General features: G+C 38.2%; 2 protein-coding genes across 8 annotated transcripts in view; both read right to left on the reverse strand.

Annotated features, from left to right (window-relative positions):
• Positions 1-23,282, reverse strand: part of LOC131438782 (neurocalcin homolog) — a 527,871-nt gene that overhangs the window by 235,265 nt on the left and 269,324 nt on the right. The gene's annotated exons all lie outside the window — the stretch shown is intronic.
• LOC131438780 (neuronal calcium sensor 2) overlaps positions 1-23,282 on the reverse strand; it is a 461,386-nt gene that overhangs the window by 175,950 nt on the left and 262,154 nt on the right. For 5 of the 6 annotated variants that reach the window (XM_058609042.1, XM_058609040.1, XM_058609038.1 and 2 more), the window contains one exon: positions 19,347-19,460. In XM_058609042.1, the coding sequence (XP_058465025.1) occupies positions 19,347-19,457 (111 nt within the window). In that variant the 5' untranslated portion in view covers positions 19,458-19,460. Of the gene's footprint in view, positions 1-19,346; positions 19,461-20,446; positions 20,468-23,282 lie in introns of those variants that run through there. The other variant, XM_058609036.1, reaches the window with a different exon arrangement.

Below are 23,282 nucleotides of genomic sequence, written 5' to 3' on the forward strand. Positions count from 1 at the left end.
AATAGAAAACATCTAGAGTTTCTGGGAAACTCACATAGGAGCCAATTTTCTCCGTTATAATAGTATACTGCCTATACTCGCAAATCAGTCTCATATGGATTTTCGCTATTTTTGAGTTGTTTTGATGGATTAAGTCTATCCTTTCCGAAATTACTATAAAAGTTGTGGGTGTGTTCAATAAAACCCATTTTCAATAACGTAGTATAGTGAAATATTGAAATATTAGCATAAGTGACGTAACTGACAAACTTCAATTTTTTTACCCACTAAATTTTCTCGGAGATGCCTGATTCGATTTGTACAACATTTCACTCGTTTGACAGATACTACTAGATCATTGATCATGTTCGAAGATCAAATGACCGGTTGCAGAGATAAAAGATGCTATGTTAAAAGTGGCGTAACCGACAAACCGAAATTTTCTATCCGTTACAGTTTTCTCGGAGACAGCAAATATAAGCTTAATCAGTTTATTACTAGGGAATTGATCAAGTTTAAAGATCAAATTGCCCACACTTTCGGTTCCGGAGACGTAATGGTATATTTAACTCAACCACCAAACCGCATTTTTTCTAACCACTCAAATTTCTTGGTGATGGCAGACAGGATTTCAGCAACCTTAGACTTATTGCTACTATTGGGTCAATAATCAATGATTGGAAAACAAACGACTAACACTTCCGATTCTGGAGATATAATGATAAAAGTGACGTAACTGACAAACTGCACTGTTTTCCTACCCGCTCAATTTTCTCTGAGATGACGGGGCCGATCTTAGACTTGTTTGGTAGCTACTATTGGACCATTGTTCAAGTTAGAAGATCAAATGGCAATCACTTCGGGTTCCAGAAGTGTGATGTCATGAGTGGCGTAACCGACCAATTAACTTTTTCAACACACTACAGCTTTCCAGGAAATTATAAAGCCGATTGCTACAATATTAGACACGTAAACAATTTCAAAAACATTTGTGATTCTACATCTTTTAAGGTGCACGTAAAGTGGAGAGTAGCAGTTCACCCAACTTTACATATAAAAAGCTGTAATATTGTGTGATTTGAAAATTTCAAGGAATGAAATTCAATTAAATATGAAAAAATTGATTGCGACGACTTGAACCGAGAATCAATGGATCACAAAGTTCGTCCGTTAATCGACTGAGTCGCATAAGCACACTGGTGCGCATAATTTTTTTTAAACTCATTATAATCTAACATTAAATCATCACAAAAGGAATTTTTCTGTCATTTGTCTGTACAATAGCCAATATCATGTCGTGGATCTGTTTTCGGATACCTAATCGTATAAGGGCAAAACCGACCAACGATGTTTAAAAACGAAAAAGAATAAAATAAACCATTGATTTTACAGCAAAAACAATTGATTCACAACTAGATCTATGGCTTACGATACATTTTATTGTATCTTGACGAGATTTTTGTTCATTTCCAACGATTCAATATATTGTTTCTACGATTCAACAACAACAATTTATTGTACATGTAGTGTTTCAAACAATATGCAAACTGTACATTTGATTGTTTTCCAAGAAAACATGTATGAGAACATTTTATGAGTTGAATTGCTACGATATTTAACAAACTATACATTCTCTTAAGCCCCCTTTTATACAATTTTTACGTAAGTAATATCGATGAATGTATCAACACATCTTGCACGCTAAGACAACTTGCCGACGACAGCGTTGTGTCTATTATAGGACCCAAAGCTGCCGATCTCCAAGGATCATTACAAGATACTCTCGACAACTTATCATCATGGGCTCTTCAAATGGGTATCGAGTTCTCTACGGAGAAAACTGAGCTGGTTGTATTTTCGAGGAAGCGAGAACCAGCACAATTACAGCTTCAACTAGGGGGTGAAACCATAGCTCAGGCCTTCACATTTAAATATCTCGGGGTCTGGTTCGACTCCAAAGGCACCTGGGGATGTCACATTAGGTATCTGAAACAAAAATGCCAGCAGAGAATCAACTTTCTTCGTACAATAACCGGATCATGGTGGGGTGCCCACCCAGGAGACCTGATCAGGTTGTATCAAACAACGATATTGTCCGTGATGGAATACGGATGCTTCTGCTTCCGATCAGTGGCGAACACTCATTTCATCAAGCTGGAAAGAATTCAGTATCGTTGTTTGCGTATTGCCTTGGGTTGCATGCAATCGACTCATACGATGAGCCTCGAAGTGCTGGCGGGCGTTCTTCCACTGAAAAACCGGTTCTGGGATCTCTCATATCGTTTGCTCATTCGATGCGACATTTTGAATCCTCTAGTGATTGAAAACTTCGAAAGGTTAGTTGAGCTTAACTCTCAAACCCGTTTTATGTCCTTGTATTTTTATTACATGGCTCAGAATATTAATCCTTCTTCGTTTGTTTCCAACCGTGCTCATTTCTTGGATACTTCTGATTCTACTGTGTTTTTCGACACATCCATGAGAGAAGAAATTCGTGGAATTCCGGATCACGTGCGCCCTCAAGTGGTCCCAAATATTTTTTATAATAAATTTAGAACAGTCAACTGTGAAAAGGTGTTCTACACTGACGGATCAAACATCAACGAGTCCACAGGCTTCGGCATCTTCAATCAAAACATCACCGCTTCTTACAAACTCAGTGATCCGGCTTCAGTTTACGTCGCAGAATTAGCTGCTATTCAGTACACCCTCGAGATCATTGAAACCTTGCCCAAAGACCATTACTTCATTGTCACGGACAGTCTAAGCTCAATAGAAGCTCTCCAAGCAATGAAGCCAGGAAAGTATCCCCCATATTTCCTGGGGAAAATACGGGAACATTTGAGAACTTTATCTGAACGGTCTTATTTAATATCGTTAGTCTGGGTCCCTTCGCATTGTTCCATTCCGGGCAATGAAAAGGCAGACTTATTGGCTAAAGTGGGCGCATTGGAAGGTGATATTTATGAAAGACCAATCTGCTTCAATGAATTTTTCAGTATTTCTCGTCAGAAAACTCTCGAAAGTTGGCAAACTTCATGGACGAATGACGAACTGGGACGATGGCTACACTCCATTATCCCTAAGGTATCGACGAAACCTTGGTTCAAGGGGATGAACATGAGTCGTGATTTCATTCGCGTTATGTCACGGCTCATGTCAAATCACTATACATTCAACGCACATCTCCGGCGTATCGGGATCGTGGAGAACGGGCTCTGCACCTGTGGCGACGGTTATCAGGACATCGAGCATGTCGTGTGGTCGTGCGTAGAGTATCGTGACGCCAGGTCGAAGCTACTGGAATCCCTCAGGGCCCGAGGTAGACCGCCTGAGGTGCCGGTTCGGGATGTGTTGGCGAGTCGGGATAGTTCATATATGCTTCTCATATACCAGTACCTTAAACACATTGACATACAAGTGTAATGTGTTATTCCTCGCTCAGAAAATATAATCTCCACCTACAGGTTCGACACTAACATCCGCCCGATTCTCTCGATCCCCGTCCCTGTTCACCATCTTCATTGGAATTAACAAGATCTTTTTTTTGTCACTAACTTTTTCGTTCCCCTTTCCCTGTTTTTTCACCATCTCGATGGCAACTAATTAGATCTCCGTCGTTTTCAAACATTTTGTTCCCACACCCCTTTTTTACCCCGTTTCCCACAATATTTACTTCTTTTTTTCATTCTCTTCCGTAACATCACCATCACCGGAAGACCGCTCCAGTCAATGACCAGCATGCGGGCCACCCGCCGGGCCTTCGTAGCCTGGGGGTGTTTCCCGCGGACCCTCACGGACCGAAGAATGCGGCCAACATAGAAAATTACCATCGCCATCTGGAATCATCTCATCCTAAATTCAATTCACCGGCCACTACCGATCGCCAGATACTATATTACATAATGATACTACTCTAGTTTTAAGTTAGACGATAATTAAGATTAGTAAATACCCTTGGCATCTTAAAGCTTAAGCAGTGTGCCTTAATATTATATTATACTATTGAATAAAAAAAAAAAAACTATACATTCTATTGTAAAAAGAATGTTCACAATTAATTGAATAGTGTATAACAATACATTAAAATATTTTTCAATGGTAAAAGCGAAATTGTTCAAGGAAGGGTTTAGGGGAAAGGTAAAAAAAGTTTGCAGATTATCAAATAAAAAAATCGCCATAAAAGAAATAAGTAAAATTTCTGAACCCGATAACTTTGAAAATTACCAACTCTCTGAGGTATAAAAAATATTGAAATAAGATAAGACAGAAGTTAGAAATCGAATTTCAAATGTAAAACACAAGTTTAAATCGGCTCTTAGGATGGGAATCTATGGCTTAGGGTCGCTGTTCAAATCAGTTCGACTTTCCTCTAACTCGTGATACTATCAAGAAATCGTTTTCTCGAAAATCTCTTTAAACGTTTATTGTTAGTCATATCGTTATAACACTCAATAACATGAAATGTATCGATTGGATATTCTGTAATCTGTTGGTACAAAAGATGAGGAGGTTTTATGCCTACTGGAGCCATGGTGATAGAATGACAATAACTTATCTCCAGTGGGCTTTTCCCTGTCCCAGAAAAAAGAAAGAAAGACATTTCTGAATGAAATATGTATTTACCACTCTAAATTAAAGAATGACGAATAGTAGCAAAACTTTTACTTACTTGGTAAATTAAACATAATTCGGCAAATATTCATGGAATTTTTCAACAGCTTACCGCTCGTTCATCAGTTCGAAAATTGAATTGATTACAAAGCGTTTGGTAATAATATTTTTGTCAATCTTTCAAAAATATACCTAGCAGTTCTGTAAACTCTGTAAACTCTAACGAATGCTTCGGTGAATTAAATGTCCTTTCTGATTATTAATTTGATCGAACATTCAAAGTGTACGATTTTTTAAAAGCCGCTTCACTTTCTGCACTTCAGTGCGGAAAATTGCAATAAAAAATATGTGAAATAATAAACACATACCCGAAATATGGTTCTGATATTAAAGACTTTTCAACTGGTTCTCACAAATTTCACGCCATTCAAGCATGTGAAATCTGCCCTAAAGAAAATTAACTGCCATATTGACGGAGCTAGGATAGTTCTATTGATTTTCATTTTATTTGATTTGTAAAGCAACAGCTCCATCTAAAATTTTAAAAATAAATGAAACTGAAGCATTTGAACAAGCAACAACACAGCATAAAGTTGCCATAAACAATTATTTATTTTAGACTAATAAATGAAGAGCGATACGAACTGAAATTTCAAAACTTTCAAGTTTTTTTCTAATGCAAGGAATACGTCTAGAAAATATGAAAAAATTATAAACCTCAAAACATTCCTGATTTTTTTTTCAAAATTTTCGGTGGAGCGGTTACTTTAAAATTCAAATGAAATAAATCTCAAAAGAACCGCCCTTGCTCCGACAACATGAAGAAGGGTTGGAATTTTGGAACAATTGTCACCAGTTCAAGCTCTTCAAAATGTGGTATAACAATATGAATTCTCTTTGAGAAAGATTTTACAGTTTCTGGCACTCATGGATTATTGAATCGGAATTGGAATCGGAGATGCATTTTGAAAATCTTAGTCACCCGTCGCACATTTGACCGGAACTAAAAACCTACTCCAGCTTAATCCACTCAAATTTACGTAGATCGAATAATTTGACGTTACTCTACCCCTTCAATAGTAATTCTATATAGAAACGTAAAATAGTCAAAAATCTGTACTGGCTTGCAATGATGTTCAAGAGCTTAGGTGGCTTTGGAAATTTTTACATTTTTACTGTGTATGTGTGTGTGTGTGTGTGTGTGTGTGTGTGTGTGTGTGTGTGTGTGTGTGTGTGCGTGTGTGTGCGTGTATGTGCGTATGTGTGTATGTTACGTTTTTTTTTGCACTAACTTTTCTCGGAGATGGCTGAACCATTTTCCACAAACTAAGATTCAAACAAAAGGTCTTGTGGTACCATACAAAATTCCTGTTTATCCGACTTCCGGTTCCGGAATTATAGAGTGAGATGTGAAAAAAAATTTGAAAATAAGTGCACCAACTTCTTTCGGAGATGGCAGAACCGATTTTCATAAACTTAGATGCAAATGAAAGCTCTTTAGGTCCCATACTAAAATCCTAAATTTCATTTAGATCTGATTTTCAGTTCCGGAGTTATGGGCTAAAATGCGCAAAAAATTGAAAACATGATTTCTAACTTTTCTCATAGATGGCGCGACCGATTTTCACGAACTTAGGTTCAAATGAAAGGTCCTGCGGTCCCATACGGAATTCACGAATTTCATCCGGATCCGACTTTCGGATCCGGAAATATAGAGTTAAATGTGTTACAAATTTTATACCATCACTGAAAACGGCGGAAAACCATAGAAAAATTTCTAAATCGACCTCAAATCTTCTCCAATTGATAGGTTCTATGAGTACACGGTCAAACAAACCGATTTCGGTTATTCTTTCAAGAATCGAAGAAAATTATTTTGAAGAATACCACAGTACTATACATGATAGTATGATTGATATGAGAAAGGCATTATTACACCACTAGGTGGATTAAAACAGGTCTTTTGAACAAATATTACCTATTTAAAATGACTTCGACAAAAATTTTCCAAAATTAAGAAACAAACCAATTATATGCTAAAAGCAAACTACGCTTCGTCTTCCACTCGTCAGTACATTAGCAGATTAAGTTGTACTGCTAATGCCACCTCACAGATCAACATAATTCGCTAAGCTAACGTAAATTATTGCTATTTGCAACACACTTATATTTACATCGAAATGGAATGTCTATTTTGACGTGCCGGAAGAAACGAAATGTCATGTGCACTTTTGCACAAACTAATACCCACGGAGTTCCAAAATCCTCAAATGATTATGAAAATTGTCAAAAAGCATAGTCTTGGTATTACATTCCTTTAGTAAAATTTTACCATACTTATTACTGATATTGGAAATTCTTCCAGATCGGGACTCGAACATACAACAACTGGCTTGTAAACCCTGGTGCTTATACAAGGAATTTTTTTTTGAAGCAGAATCATTTTCTTCGAGGGAGAGGCATTCTCAGGAGGGAACAATGTTGAACTCAGTCTCAGAAGTGCAGGAGTTGCTTCAGGCCAGTGTAGAAAAAAGTACCGTTGTCCCTGGATGTCAATGACTAATTGTCCAGTTTATCGCCAGCCAAACCGTAGTGACAGATTTTTTGAAAAATTCATATGTAGTCTGATAATGGTCGTAGATGATGAGCTAAAATTACACTTAAATTCCATTTATGATAATTTTTTATACTTTCTTCAATAAAAATAATGAAACACAGTTCGAAAAATTCTTGTGATTTTACATCTTATCAGATGCACATAAATGGAGCGTCATATTTCACACAAGTTTATATTCAAGAACATGTAAAATTGTGTGATTTGAAAATTACATGGCTTTAATAGGAATGGAATGAAAATCAAACCATCGACGGCAACAACGCGACTTGAACCGAAAAACATTAGATCACAAAGCACACCAGTTAGTCGACTGAGCCACAGAAGCACATACCTGTTTGGCTGGTAAATCGTGCATATAAATTCATACAATCTCACTTGCTAGCCGAGTGCAAATTACACTCGAAACCAGCAAATTTCTGTACGAATGGAATATTGCGTCATTTGAGAAGTTGAGTAGTTATAAATTGTATCGTTTTCAGAATTATGTCACCAGTTAAATTATAATTTTTTTCTGTGAACTTTTTTTTTCGACCGGGATGTTTTCTCCTGGATGTATTTAGGCTCTTCAATGAGTTTAGGAAAGATAGAGATAACCAACTGCGTGGTAGCAGAAGCGAAGCAAGGCCATACAGTCAATGATTACGATGGTTTTTTAAATGTAAGATTATGGAAATCATATTTGAAACTAAAATACGCACTCCAAGACCAAATTTCATTTTTAAAAAGATCACATTTTTTTAAATATTTCAAACATCGAAAATCATAATTTTTTGTATTGGAGCCCATTTTCGAAACAATTAATTTGTTTGTAGTGAGTTTTTACTGTGTATATAAACTAGAAACTCCAAGAAACAATGTTTTCGAAATTAATATTTATCAGAACTAAAAGTTATGAGTCTGGTTTTCTCATGGGCATCTTCAATATGAGAACCATTTATCAAATGCTAATTTTATGAAGTATAGTCGTCATAAACAAACGCTTTGTTTTGGTTTCTCTGTAAATTTTGGTCGACGTACGAATGTGTGTGAATAGCACTGAGGTTGCTCATGTTTGTTGCTACAATTTGCAAGCCTTAACTTAACGTTTCCCTATTCTGCATAGTACATTTTGTTTTTGTATTTAGCCGATTCGGTAGCGTCGCACTTTTTATAGAATCGAATGTAGATGACACTATACGTTTTATTCAGTTGAAGCAAACAAACCTTGTTTAGATCGGAGAGTGCATTTACTCGTTCATCCAAATTTAAATTTCTAGTACCGGAAGGTTGAAAACGAGCTCGTTCGAAGTGGATGTTTTCTTCTGTTGCCGTTGGTATCCTTTGTTCGTTAGGTTTACTCATCTCGAGATCGGTGCATCGTTCACACACTATACTGTTCTTTGTTACTGTCGTTCCGGCTGTCAACCGTTTTATTTTGTGACTGTCTTGGACGAGTTATTAAAGCAAACTGTGCAATGAATTTTGATCTTTTATACCAGTAAATAAATCGAAGCATAATTGAAATGTTTCTAGCTACCTCAAAACTGTCATCCATGCTAAATTAATGCAAACTCGAGACACGAATTTGATTATCAATTCAGTACTTTCACCATGCTGCTAATTGTTTCCACAAGCTTTAGATATTACTCATAATCTCACATTAATAAAAATTCAAAAGTTAATTGTTGTGTAATGCAAATTTCGTATGATTGTTCAAATGAGTTAAACTTTAATTTAACAAGTTAGGATAAAAGAAATATAACTTTGTTCATATCAATCTAATATGATTTCAAAATACAAAATGTTTCCAGAATGTGTTGGTTCAATCAAATAACAAGGCTAAGTACATATTAAAGCAATTACGGACTGGTTTCTTGTTGCTACTAGCATAACATATGTCAGTGGATCACGACGTATTATATCGTGCCTGTGCCACTTTATTCTAAAGAAAAGTTTGTTCGTGATTAGCAATGAAATGTTTACTGGATACTCCAAACATTCCCTCTTCCGTCCCTTTGACCGAACAAATATTCGTACCGACCCTCAGCACAAATCGGCCTCTGCGCGTAAACGGGGTTTCAATTTTATTTCTCAGTCTAAGGAAGAACCGGACCGGAGCAAGCATACTTCAAATTGGACTAATAACAGCCAACGGAAAAGGTCACCCAGACCAGTCAGCACAAGTTTGTACTATCATTAAAATGATCGAGTTGTTTCGAAATGAAACAAATTACGAGACGTGATTTTTCGCAGATTGCTTACCGTGTCGAGGAATAAGTTTTCGAAGAAATTTTTACAATGCCCGGGACCACCCAATTTCAGGACTAACCGATTACATGGTATGCTTATTCGTACAGCGAACAAGATAAGATACAGAGATATGAAGATTTTAGTCGTATCACGATTTTTGCAAGCCCATGGTTGATCCCAAGGCCGCAAAAAATCTAAACTGTTGATTAATTTATTAAAATACTCAATAATGACTCTATTCATACTCTACAACCCTCTGTCAGCAAACCTGCCAATCTGTCTCAAAAGCACAGTTTGATCAATATCAATTTACTTATCAAACATCGTCATCGCTGTCGCTCTCTGTCCTCTCTTCGGTCTCGGAGCTCATCGGCAACGACAAACGGCCAATTCCAGTGCGAAATATCTAATTTAGGCACCCATTACCCTTTTAATCGGATTACAATATTGCTTCATCGAACGTCAATTAGCTCGACCGGAGGGAGGCCGACGAAAGCCGAAAGGCTAAGGACACCGGAGAAACTCGATCCGTTGTTGCCAGCAGTTGGCACAAATATCTTTTCAATCATCGGCCTACCAACACCCCAGGTCGTAACACAGAACTAGTGAAAACTTGTCAACGACAGAGCAACAGGACCACAAAGGAACGGTTCGGAAGGCGATACTACCTTAAGGTTAACCTCCCGCGGTGGGTAAATCGATATCCCACACAAATCCTTCGGGGTAGTGAATAATGGGAGAAAGTGAAGCTGAGCCGAGGAAATGCAGGACGCAGAAGACAGAGAGCTGTGTGCCGCCGGGCAGATTGTGCGGCGACTGTCAACAGGTGAATTAGGACATGTTATTCATTTTGTTTTCTGATTTCCCAGTAGCACATCGGTTCGGACTGCGGTCGCTGTCCAAACAGCACTGCTGGGAACTGCTGGCTGTGTATTGTCCGAACGTTTAGCAGAGTTTTGAATTTAGCTGTTTTATTTCACTACTGTGTTTGTTCGGTACTATTTCAGAATAATTTGCTCAGAATTTAAACTTGCTTAAAAAAAGAATGGCTATGACTTACGAACACAACATTTTCAAACTCAGTTTGTGTCCGAAAATAGCTGTAGTAAAATTGATTTCTATATCCAATGTAAGGAACTACGCTATCGAATATTATTGTTGTCCGGGGTTTTAGTTTTACCTTTCTACCCATAAATTTTTTTCTGCATCGGAGACATAAGAACCTCAGCAAAACTGCAACTCAAATGCGAAAATTTTATCAAAAGCAAATTTTAAAAATTAGGTGTAGAAAATCAGTTTTATTATATGTTTTATTTACCAATCACTATATCATTTCAAATATCGAACAACAGAAGAAATACACAACACCGAAGAAGCAAGTTCCGATGAAGTTTTTGACAATTTATTTCCAGAGATGGAACTCGGAGACCGTCACGGTCGTAAAAAATTTTTGCGACCATTCACTAGCCAGGCCTACAAGTTCCAAAAGTTATATTATCTGCTTTAAAAATTTCGTACTTATCTGTGAGTATTACTATTTTATGATGATAAGAAATGTTGAACAACATATCTTTTTGGATAATTGTAATCTGTTGGTACAAAAGATGAGAGGTTTTATGCCTACTGGAGAGAGAGCTAAAATTTGGTGATGCTCAGCTCCAGTGGGCTTTTCCCTACTCCAAATAAACAAATAAACAAATAAAGACTGTCCCAGAATATATGGACGCAACCAAAAACCGCTGCCATTTCGCAATGGTTCAGAAATTTGTCAATTTTTAAGGCTGCGTCCTGTTGTTTACACTCTTCTCTAACCACTTGTGCAGTTGTTTATTCGTTTTCATTAGTTTGTTTCGAAATGCGTGAACTTTCAGCAGAACAACGTAGAAAAATTGTGTACAAATGGTGCACAGAACGCGAACTGTCACTGAGAAAGATAGCAAATATGGAAGGAGTAAGTGAAAAAGCCGTGCGAAATGCAATCAGGAAGTTCGGTGAGGATAAAACCTTTGAGGATAAACCGGAAACGTGTCGAAAAAGAGGTCCTGCTAGCCCTCAGTTGGATAAACGTATACTGAAGGCGTTCGAGCAAAAGAAGGACTTTTCAGTTCGGGATGTGGCCAAAAAAGTGGGCACTTCGAAGTCAAATGTTCTTCGTGCTAAAGAACGTTTGAATCTTCGAACCTATAAGAAGCAGAAACAACCAAAACGTAGTCCGAAACAAGAAGCATCGATCAGGCCGAGGGTTCGAAAGCTGTACAATACGATTCTTGCTGGAAATTTGAACTGCATAATCATGGACGACGAATCCTACGTGAAACTCGATTACAAATCCTTGCCGGGACCACAATATTATACGGTTGCGAGAAGGGCAAGTGTTAAACCAGTCCGAGACATCGATTGAAGTTGGAAAATTTGGTAAGAAAGCTATGGTCTGGCAAGCAATTTGTAGCTGCGGTAAGATCTCAAAACCCTTCGAGTAGTGGCAAGAAGTAAGATCTGGTTAGAAGACAACAGGATCCTTGTGGCTTCGAGTCATGGGTAGAAGTCGTTTTTGTAAACATTCCTTGATGTATATTTCGCTTTTCATTGAAGCAGTAATGAAAAGCGAAATATACATCAAGGAATGTTTACAAAAACGACTTCTATCCATGATTCGAAGTCACAAGGATCCTGTTGTCTTCTAACCAGATCTTACTTCTTGCCACTACTCGAAATCAACGTTAGAAAAAAGTGTCAAAACTTGTCGCCAAGAAGTCTGTACGGAATTTAGTGAGGAACGTTCGCAAGAAAGTGCGCCAGCTACTCTACAATGGCTAAGTAGCAAATGTTGAGAATAATATTCTGTTGTTGTAGTTTGATATTATCAGTATATCGAACAAAATTTGAATATCTAACACTTGTGAATTATTTACAGCGAAATCAAAGTGCGTCCATACTTTCTGGGACAGTCTTCATAATAAATTCAGCGAAAAATCTATTCAATTCAAATGTTAATTATAAAGACAAATACTTTATTTGAATTAATGCTGGTTGATTCACCTTTCATGCTCTCTTTCCATTGATTGAATTTGATTGTGTTTTGAAAACGTTGCAAGATGCCATAGAGACGGGTATAGCATAATGGGTAAGTCGATACCTTTCACACAACCCACCTGGGTTCGATTCCCCAACCACACAAATGGGGTGAGAGAGATTTCCTGGCCTTAAGGTTAACACCTCTATAATCGAAACTAAAAAAACGTTACAAGTTTCTTTTCGTTCTCTCGTACACGCTGTACGGAATTGAATAAAGCACGCTATGTGCTACGCTCGCAAAGGCGGTGGTGTTTACTTCTTCCGTACCAGCACGTAGCCGTTTTGCATCGTCATTTTGTATGACGGTTTGAAAGTTTTGATACTCCTCGCCATACAATTTCGAAATCAGACGTCGAATCTGGATGAAAATGCACAGTATCTTTCAAAACAATGAGAGATTTAATTTGAATCAAAATTTGTGAGAACCGGTTTATCTGTTGCTAAGCAATCGAGGAGAGTTCCGTTTTTGGAGCTATTCTCCACTATTATCGGTGCTTCCGGAAGCGGGAACTAGTAGTCCCAAAGTAGCACAATCTGCCAACTAGAAGAATTTACGAGTCAGTTTTATAAAAATTTGCATCTCGTTTCGCCATCAATTGTGAAAAAATACTCATGAAATTAAATATTTTTCGCTTACTGCGCTGTAATACCAGAACCGGAAGTCGAAACCGAATCGACTTTTCGGGGACTTTCAAAAGAATTTTAAGATCTTTTATCCACAGTTTAGTTTCCGAAAATCCATTAAGAAATTTCCGAGAAAATTGAGTACGCATTTTCATCATAAATTTACACATATTACCTTGTAATTCCGGAACTGGAAGTCAGCTTGAAAAAAAATTCAGGAACTTTCTATGAGACAATTATATCTTTCATTTGAGCCTTAGTTTGTGAGAATCGGCTCAGCCGTCGCTGGGAAAAGGTCGTGTTATTGTTTTTGTGCATATCCCTTTAATTCCGAAACCAGAAGTCAGATTCGAATAAAATTCAGAAACTTTGTATGGGATTACAAGACCTTTCATTTGAATCCAAGTTCATGTAAATCGGTTAAGCCATCTCCGAGCATAGTGAGTGTAAAAAAGTGTTATACATACTTACAGACACATATAGACATTTTGCGTACTCGACGAGCTGAGTCGAATAGTAGTCGGTTTTCACAGTGATAACCTAACCTATCTATATGAGAAAGGCAAAAAGGAATTCATCATTAGTAGCGAATGGATCTTAAATCAAGACTCCCCAGATCACATGCTACAAAGTACGCATTCTTATCGATTGAGCAACTTAAGCACATATCGACTGGACAGTAAGTGTCGTTGGGAATGCAAATTATCAAACCCAAATCCGATCAATGCAATGCCCGATAAAAAACAAAAAACTTGAAACTAAGTAGGCATAGAAATTTCGATATATTGTTGCCTTTCTTAACAGAAAGGAAATAGAAATGCTGGAGAAACCGACTTTTGGTCGGAGCCTAGGAGACTCCTAATGTTATGTACCATTCGAATCAGCTCAACGACATCGAACAATTTTTGTGTTAGCACAATTTTCTCGGAGATGTCTGGACCCATTGTAACAAACTTAGGATCAATTGAAAGCTACTATTGGGTTGTGAATCATGATCAAGTGTCTGTTACTTATGGCACCGGAGATATATTGGTATAAGTGACGTAACCGATAAAACGCGTTTTTTTCTAGTCGCACCTTTTTCCAGAAAACAACCAATTATGAAGTTCACATATTTTATTGCTGATATATTTGGTTTCGAGAATGTTGTCGAATATGTGTTTCAATGTGAATATTTGAATAACAAGAGAAAGTAATTTTCACACAACTAGGTGTAAAATTACTTTTTCTTTTAAGAAGAGTTTTTTATTTATTTCTATTTTAGGGCAATTCCATATGAAATCGATTGTCGATTAAGTTCTGAATTTTTCGATTTGGCTGATATTTTGCATAAGTATTCATCGTAAACTAAAAGTACAATTTGCATCATAAGTTTACCATTTTAACCGTAGCCTTACTTTAGTTTTAGGTAACTATTGAGACTATATTGGGAAAGTGTATACTGTGAAATTATGTTCGGAAAATCAATTTTCTCAAACTAAAGGGATATAGGATTTGATTTCCAAAAAAATTAGCAACAAATTTGAGGAAATTGATGGAATTTTATTATCTATTCTATTAAAAAAAAAAAAGGATCAATATAATTTAATGTTTGAAGATGATTTCATGTAGGGGAGACCGGGGCTAGTTGGCCGAGTTTCGCTTTCGAAATTTCTGTACGCTTTCTGGTTAGACATTTTGATAAACGCTTTGCTCTGTCATGAAGATACCTCTTTTGAGCATATGTGTGATTTTTTTCATTCCTGTATGAAAATCAGGAATATAGTTATTAAGAATCAAATGCGGAGAAAAAAATCGGCCGACCAACCCCAGAGCCGGGGTAGGTTGGCCGAGTTTTAAAAAATATGTGAAACACATCAATTGTACGAATGAACGTTTTCATTAGTTAAAACAGTCTGTGTGCATCATTTTTATTATGTAAGTACGTGAAAAAACTCCTCTTTTTGGTTTTGGAGTCTTTTTACCTGTTCTGGAATTAGTCTCGACCGCATTAGTGAACTTTTTCAGTTTCCTTTCTACCTTTTCCTCCACCAGCGTTTGCACTTAGGCTTAGTTTCATTTTTTACTCCTCCATTACTGCTTTCATTAGAGAATTGTTAAAATTTTGGATTACTTCGGGATCCACGACCTTGACGCTCCTCCGAATCAGCCTTGGGGAAAGGTTTGTTAGTTTCAGGATGGCTTACATCTGCAACAGATTCTATACTAATGGACGAGTTTTGTTCGGGGATGGGCCAATCTGCGAGAAATCCTGTCAGGAACTCTAAATGCTAGAAGGTTTGATGGCATTTGATGCATACAATAATGGAATCATATTTTCTATCGACAATTTCCAACTTTTAATGATTCTCTTATTTCTATTTGTCAAAAATTTTAATTTATTTACCTGCCCCAATGAATGTTTTCGAGAACAATCACGATTAACAAAAATAAAAGTAAGGTTATACTGAAAACCAATATGCCATTTTGTAAAGTTTTGAATACCCTTCCCAATGGTACCATGTTTTTGTAATTCAAATATAAATTGATCCACGTTACACGTATTACTTTACAAAAACAGAAATTTTCTCACCAGTGCCGAAGAAAGAAAAAAACGTGCTCCTGCACAAACGACACACAGAAACACCTAAAATTACGTCGATACATGGGTGACCTAGTGTTCCACCAAAATCATTATAGAAGTCGCCACTGGGAACAATAGCCTTCACAGATAAAAATATTTTGTGAATTTACATTTATTTTCATGCACATATTTGGAGCAGGTAATTGAATGGAAAGTTACATTACAAAACTAAGCGATTTGTAAATATATAGCCTTGTTTAATGAAAAAGTAAATGCATTTCAATGTAATTTTACATCAATCATGGTTTTAAATCAGATTTTCGTTTCAACTGACGTCTGTTTAATAGTACTATTGGTTTACATGTCGTGTAAGTTTCATACTTTCTTTCTGTGTTTTCAGAAAAGCTGCTCTGCCAAACGGCCGTTCAGCCAACTAGCCCCGGTATCCTCTATATGCTGACCACGACTCCGCTTTACATGCGCAAAGTCCCATTTTGGCACACTCTCTTCAACATATCGGCTGGTATTTCACGAATAATGCCACCGGCACATAATCCACAACAAACAGTGACTTTTTAGGATGCATTAATAGCTTCTGGCTGGTCGTCACTCCAGATGCGACAATTTTGCTTTATGACGTATCCATTCAACCAGAAATGAGCACGGCGCTGAACATAATTTTTCGATAAAAAAGTGGATCTTTCTCAAACTTTGCCAGCGCTCATTCATGATTAAATTATAGACTAAACGACGATAAATGATTGAATTATACACCAAACTGAACAAGTTTGACAATGACACAAGACACGACTCACGCGTGATCTGTCAAAAACAGTACTGTCAAAAAGATACCAGCAAAAAATCATGATTTAGGTATTGTTTTTAAATTTGTTTATTTTTTGTATTTTTTTATATCGTTTATTTATACCCGGCTTTAACCTAATTTTGGTTGTCGCCGGGTTTATGTGTTGTGACTGACAACCGATAAAGTTTATTGCACTAAAGCATAAAAAGACGAAAAGGTTATACTGCCCATACTCGCATATCAGTCCCATATCGATTTTTGCCAATTTTGATTTCGCTTGAGGAATGAAATCTATCCTCAATATACTCTCAGAAATTGCAATCAAAGTTGAGGGTTTGTTCAATGGGATGTGAAAAAAATATCAACTCATGTCTGTCCCATATGCAAAGTACCCGCATATCAGTCCCATTCAGTGCAAATTTCAATAATTTCATTTGTTGTAATATTGGAATAGCAATGGTGTAATACCGGTATTCCATGTAATCAGCATGATTTGGAATTAGGAGACAGTAAATAAAAAAAAATGGGAAATAAAATTTTGATCGTCTTTTTCTCGACATGCCGACGTTCCATATGGGACAGATATGCAAGTATGAGCAGTCCTTAAGGAGAATGCGGAGCAAAGCGGTGAATTATCGGTAACTCCTGTATCATGTATCCGATTGAGTCCCAGTTTTATGTCCAGCCAGAGACTGGCACCAGTGAAGGTGACAAGCGATTATAAATACACTCTCCTTCTCAGTGTTTGAGCGGAAGAATAGGTATAAAGCGAGAAGACTAATGTTTGATAGACAGAAAAAATGTTTGGATGTATGGTATCGGACGGGTGACGGCCAGGATGTAGACCATGTTTGATGTACGTTCTACTATGTCTGACTGCGTGTTAGAGTGTCAAATAACAAAGTTCAGAGCGGCGAAATGGTAGCGCGTATGCACGGAATGCATAAGAACGTAGGTTCGAGTCCTGTCTCTGAGGGTATCTGTTTTACAATAAATCATCTTTTCTGTTAGTTTTTCATTCATTTGACTTCACCAACATATGTTTCCACTCAGTCGTTGCAAAAAAACTTAACTGTTTCGTTATAATACTAACGTAATAGTGACAGACAGATACTAGTATTTCCGAAAAACAGCCTTCTATAAGGTGTACAACTTTGCTTCCGTCGTTTTCCGATAGGTGGCTGTACCGGCTGAGGCTGGTCAAAATACATAGATGATAATGCCTTTAAAGTGAGTTTCAGTGACAGTTGTTTTTGTTTTCGTATTATTCACGCTCGAAAATGTCTGTTTATGTGCCCAATTCTCGCCATTTGCGGGAAGTATTACTTTTCTGTTACAATTCGAAAAAAAATGCAGCTGAAGCGCATCGAATGCTCTCAGGAACCTATGGTAATGCTGCTCTGAGTAAAAGAACGTGTCGGGAGAGGTTTCAACTTTTTAAAATGGTGATTTCGATGTCGAAGACAAACATGGTGGTGGAAGAGAAAAAACCTTCAAAGATGAACAACTAGAAGCATTACTTGATGAAGATTCGTGCCAAACCCAAGAAGAGCTTGCCGAATCGTTGGGAGTGAGTCAATAAGCCATTTCAAAACGTCTCAAGGCCCTGAGCATGATTCAGAAAGAAGGAAATTGGGTGCCGTACGAGTTGAAACCGAGGGACATCGAGCGCCGTCTATTTGTATGGGAGCAACTACTTCAAAGACAAAATCGTAAGGGGTTTTTACATCGAATCGTAACCGGTGATGAAAAGTGAGTTCGATACGATAATCCTTAACGCAGAAAATCATGGGCAAAGCCCGGGCATGCTACTTCGTCGAAGGCAAAACCGAATATTCATGGCGCCAAGGTTATGATTTGTATTGGGTGGGATCAGCTCGGTGTGATTTAGTACGAGCTCTTAAAACCGGGTGAAACCATCACAGGAGATCGCTACCGAACGCAATTGATTCGCCTTAATCGCGCGCTAAAAGAAAAGCAGCCACAGTATCAAGAGTGACATGACAAAGTCATCCTCCAACACGACAATGCTCGGTGTCACGTCGCAAAAGTGGTCAAAAAGTACATGGAAACGTTGAAATGAGAAGTCTTGCCCGAACCGCCGTATTCCCCAGATGTCGCCCCTTCTAACTTCCACCTATTCCGTTCGATCAACATTTTCTATCCTTCGAAGAGTAGGAATAATAGATTGCTTTATGGATAGCGTCAAAAGAGGACTCCTTTTTTCGAGCCGGGATCCGAAAATTGCGGGAAAGATAGGAAAAAGTTGTCGCGACGGACAATACTTTGAATAATACATCAGTAAGCACTTTTTCGCAATAAAGCGGCGGAAGCAAAGTTTTACACCCGATAACACTGAGGATGAGTACAATAATAATATTCTAAATACTAGTATCTGTCTGTCACTATTACGTTAGTATTATAACGAAATAGTTAAAATGCTTCATTGCAGAATTTAAGAAAATTAACTTTTAATGCGAACGAATCACCTAATTGCATTCAGATTGACACAGACAAAGCCTCATCGGAAATGACGCTAACTTCGTCCTGGCTGGTTTGTTTGAAACCAGTTTCAAGCCTAGTTTCAACACCATTGAACTGAATGTCGAGTCAGTTTCGAACCTGATTCTGATCTCGAGTTTGAACACAGCCCCGTTGCTAAGCGCGAACCCAACTCAACTGTGTGAAGATTGTTTGTTTGATGAAACTACCCCGGATCAGTTTCAGGCCTCCGAAGCGAAAACGACATTAATGAATTCTAAAAACAAGTAGAATTCTGATTCACACATAGCAGTCAGCATGTCCAAAATAGAAAAGGTTTCCTTGGATAGTACACTTACCTTGAACCCTTTGTACCACTCTTTGATGGTGGATTCATCGTACCGGGTGTGTGATTTGAGGAAATCCATATCCTCTTTGGAGAGGCGATCCTTACTACCTAAACAGCCCATGTCCTAGAAAATGAGAAAAAAAAACGAAAAACATTATTTAAATTGATATCCAAAAATATACCTGAGGATTGATCAGATAAAAGTTTAACAAGATGCAAATAAATTCAAAGCAACATGCCATCGTATATCGCCTATCGCCTCCTAAGGATCCACGTTTCTTGCAATGGGACATATTTAAACCAAAATTGGAACGAATGTAAGAGGTTCAACGGAAGGAAACGAAAGGTTTATTAATTCCAGCCCAGCGATCCGAGCTCATAACATTTTCCCGGAAACGAAGATATATCGTTTCTGCAAGCACACTTAACTGCTGTTTGATTTTTGGCCTTTTCATTTTGTCGACCAAGAAACGGAGGCGCCGGAAATGCGATGACTGTGTAATGGCAGAGCCAAACACGTGAAACGAAAGCAAATCATCATCTTCTCGGCGAGTACTTTCGCTATCTTCCTCTATCTCTCGCGCGCGCTGTCTGGTGTCCTTCCATCCGAAGACGCGACAGGCATTCGGTCGGTTGCCTTGGGAATTGGATCAATTTTCTTCTTCGCCTACTTTTGGTGTTTGACAAATATTGGAACTTGATAATGGGACCAGTTCGCCCCGCCGGGTATGTACGAAACTGTGAGCCTCGGAACGTGAACTCGGAGTGATATTTTTCGCGCGTTGGGTGACCCACAGTGTCCGTCTATGTTTGGGAGCTATGAATAAGAGGGTGATGAAAAATGTTATTTGGCATGCATATGCTTCTAGAATCTTCCGATTCGGATTCCATTGACGTTAGGTTCAAATAATCAGTTCATCTTTGACGGCTTCTGTATAACTGAGAAAGGAACTTTTTGCGTGAGAACTTTCACTCTTCATCGCAGTAACGGGAATTGAGCGGGCATGCGGTACATTTTTTTTTTCATTTCAAAACAAGCCAAGCGAGCTAACAACTCAACAAGCACGAATGTCAATAGTAAGTCAAAACCAGAAGAAGAGTTTCCATCACCTTAACACAAAGCAACATATCATCGTCCCGAGCACTCATAAATTGCTCCAGAATCTTATCCCCGCGGGTCAGCCCCGGCACCGCAACTAGAACAATCAAAAGCACCCATCGTTGATGACTTAATTTGCCGGAACCGAGATTGAGTGCCATACGAAATGTGTTTGCAACACGAACGAACGAACGAACGGAAACGCTCTGGTGCGGGAAACGGAAGCGTGGATGTGTTTGTGTGGGTGCGTACGTGCGTGCGAGTGTGTGCTAGCTATGAGCAGTGTCGACAGCAGCGGATGCAGTGCCGAATGGAACAGACAGTGTGAATGTGAACTAAATGCCTGAAATGGAACAAGAAAGTACATGGTGATGGTAGAAGAATTTTGAATACTAATATGAATTGTCTCGATTTAGCAACATTCAAATAAACAGATGAAAAATAAGAGCATTACTAAAGGTATTGCGTTAACAACAATTGTTCCATCGCTTTATGAAAGTTCAAACCGCAAAGAAAAACACAAAGCCATGGAAAATAATTCCTACCAGCTGTCACTGTCACTTCTATCACCGGAGCAACACAAAAATGAATAATGTTCAGAAGATTAAAAAAAATTTGCAAATAAGTCCCCCACCCCCTTGACTACCAAGCGTAGCTTGGCTGTAGCGAAAGAATGCACTCTACATAACGGATTCAATCGAATACATCAAAAGTTTGCCCATCCTTCGAGAGGATGGATGCTTGCGGGCGTGGTGATCTTCCACAGGTCGCTCGTGAGGGTAAATTCAATTTGCAGTTCGACAACTGAACGAGTGCAAGTTCAACAGTTTCTCAACAATCGCTGTGGGAGCAGCCACCGGCAGATAGGAAATTTTCCCCGGAGCGACAGGCAAAACTTTTTGTAATCCTCTCTCTCTATCTCTCCATCATCAAACCCGTCACTGTGGATGGAAGAAGGACGACGACGACGACGACGGCAATGGCGGATCGGGTAATCGGCAGCTGCATTCATTTTGCATGCGATTGTGCCTCCCAATGTAGTTAAAGTTTTTCGTATTCCTGCACAAGACAGCAAGAAGTAAGCTGTATCCGAGAATGGAAATCAATGCGCAAAGTTTCATCTTTGGGCTTGCCCAACTTTTACCCGACATCTCCTTGGGAAGTTTTTCATTGCAATCGATTGAATAGCTCCGGAGTTGAGGTAACAAATAACTGATTTATGGAAATTTTTCCTCATTTTCGATTCGAGTCAGACTTGTCATGGTTGGTAATGTTTCGTTTTGTGGACACAGAGAAACGACAAGCAACCGAGCGAATGTGTCTTTGGAAAATGGGATGTGCTTGCATTTGGGTACTGATCTGGTATCCATGAATTTTGAGAGCTCTTATCCTATTTTAGAAGGGTTGTAGAGTTGTTGGAAACTTTTCTGGCTCCTTGTTTGTTATTTTTTCGTTTTGTTTCGGGTCAGAAAAACTTAGCGTACTACATTAGGCTGCGTGAAAGCGTCTGTCTGAATTCGTCCCCATTGATATTTGGATTTGGATAGGGAATAGATTCGAGAGCAGGTGAGATTGGTTTTTTTGACACATCCAATCTCTTAGTTTGATTTTACTCACTCTACGTTTCACTCGGCAAACAATTCCGAAACGTCGAGCCGAGGATTTCAGTGATTCCAAATTTAAATCGGCTCTTTTACAGGCTCCGAATACAATTTGAACTAGACTACCAAGCGCCGCTGTCTGAATTTATATGTATCAATTGTCCATCAAGCATATATGAGCTTCTGCGATTCAGTCCGTTAACTGACGTGCTTTGTGATCTGATGGTTCTTGGTTCAAGTCGCGTTGTTTTGCTGTCGATTTCAAGCCATGTAATTTTAAAATCACACATTTTACCAAGGATGGCTTTTATCGTATCAAAGAACGCTCACTGGTAACTCTTCACACGATTGAATCAGTACCATCAAAGAAAGACGGATATCATCGCAACAACAAAAACCCGGCGTGGCTCATTTAACATAGAATAGACACCAGTGCGCGAGAGCGAATTTCTCTCGATGACATTTCTGAGAATTGAAGGTTAGCACGCTGCTGTGGGGATCCTCTCTGAAGCAACAAACGGTCGCTTATTCTCGTTTCGCGATCCGATTCTATACAGGTAGTTGACAATTGCGATAGAATCATTTTACTATTGCCGCTTATTCTAACTATGTGCATATAACCTTTGTATAAGTTGTGTCTATGAAAATGTCTGTGAATGCTCCACACAAGGGTTTTGAAATATGGCAACCTAGTATGAGAATCATCAAATTGAATCATCGATTCGATTTTCTGCGATAATTGTCAACTTGCAATTCTCTCTTGGGAAATTCCACACAGCAACGATCATTATCAGACTGTTAATTTTTTTAAGGGCGTGAAATACTCAGAGTATGAAGTGGAGCGGAGAAATGTAACAAAATTCATGCATTGAGAAACTCGAGTTCTTGTAGCATCTTCTACCAGATTGAAAATGTTGTATACAATATAAATAGCAATACAGAAGATTCTGTCAAATTTTCGGCAATCACAAAAATGCATTTTACATTTTCTTGAACATAAATTTGAGTGTAATACCGGAGAAAAAAATTAAGAAACCGAATTGCAGGCAGTTTGGAACGAAGATAATACTTCAAGACGAAAACAATTCATTGAAGCATCAAATGTTGTGTCATAACCTGCTATTTTCGATCGCTTGGGAGCCACGAAATAAATATCACAGCATTATAGATTAAATTTGGCTACTCTTTCAGGAAATTTTGGTTCTATGTGCTATGTGACAATGCTCAAAAAGCTCGTTTTAATCCA

Source organism: Malaya genurostris, chromosome 3 (genome assembly GCF_030247185.1).
Source record: "Malaya genurostris strain Urasoe2022 chromosome 3, Malgen_1.1, whole genome shotgun sequence".
NCBI classification, from domain to species: Eukaryota; Metazoa; Arthropoda; class Insecta; order Diptera; family Culicidae; genus Malaya; species Malaya genurostris.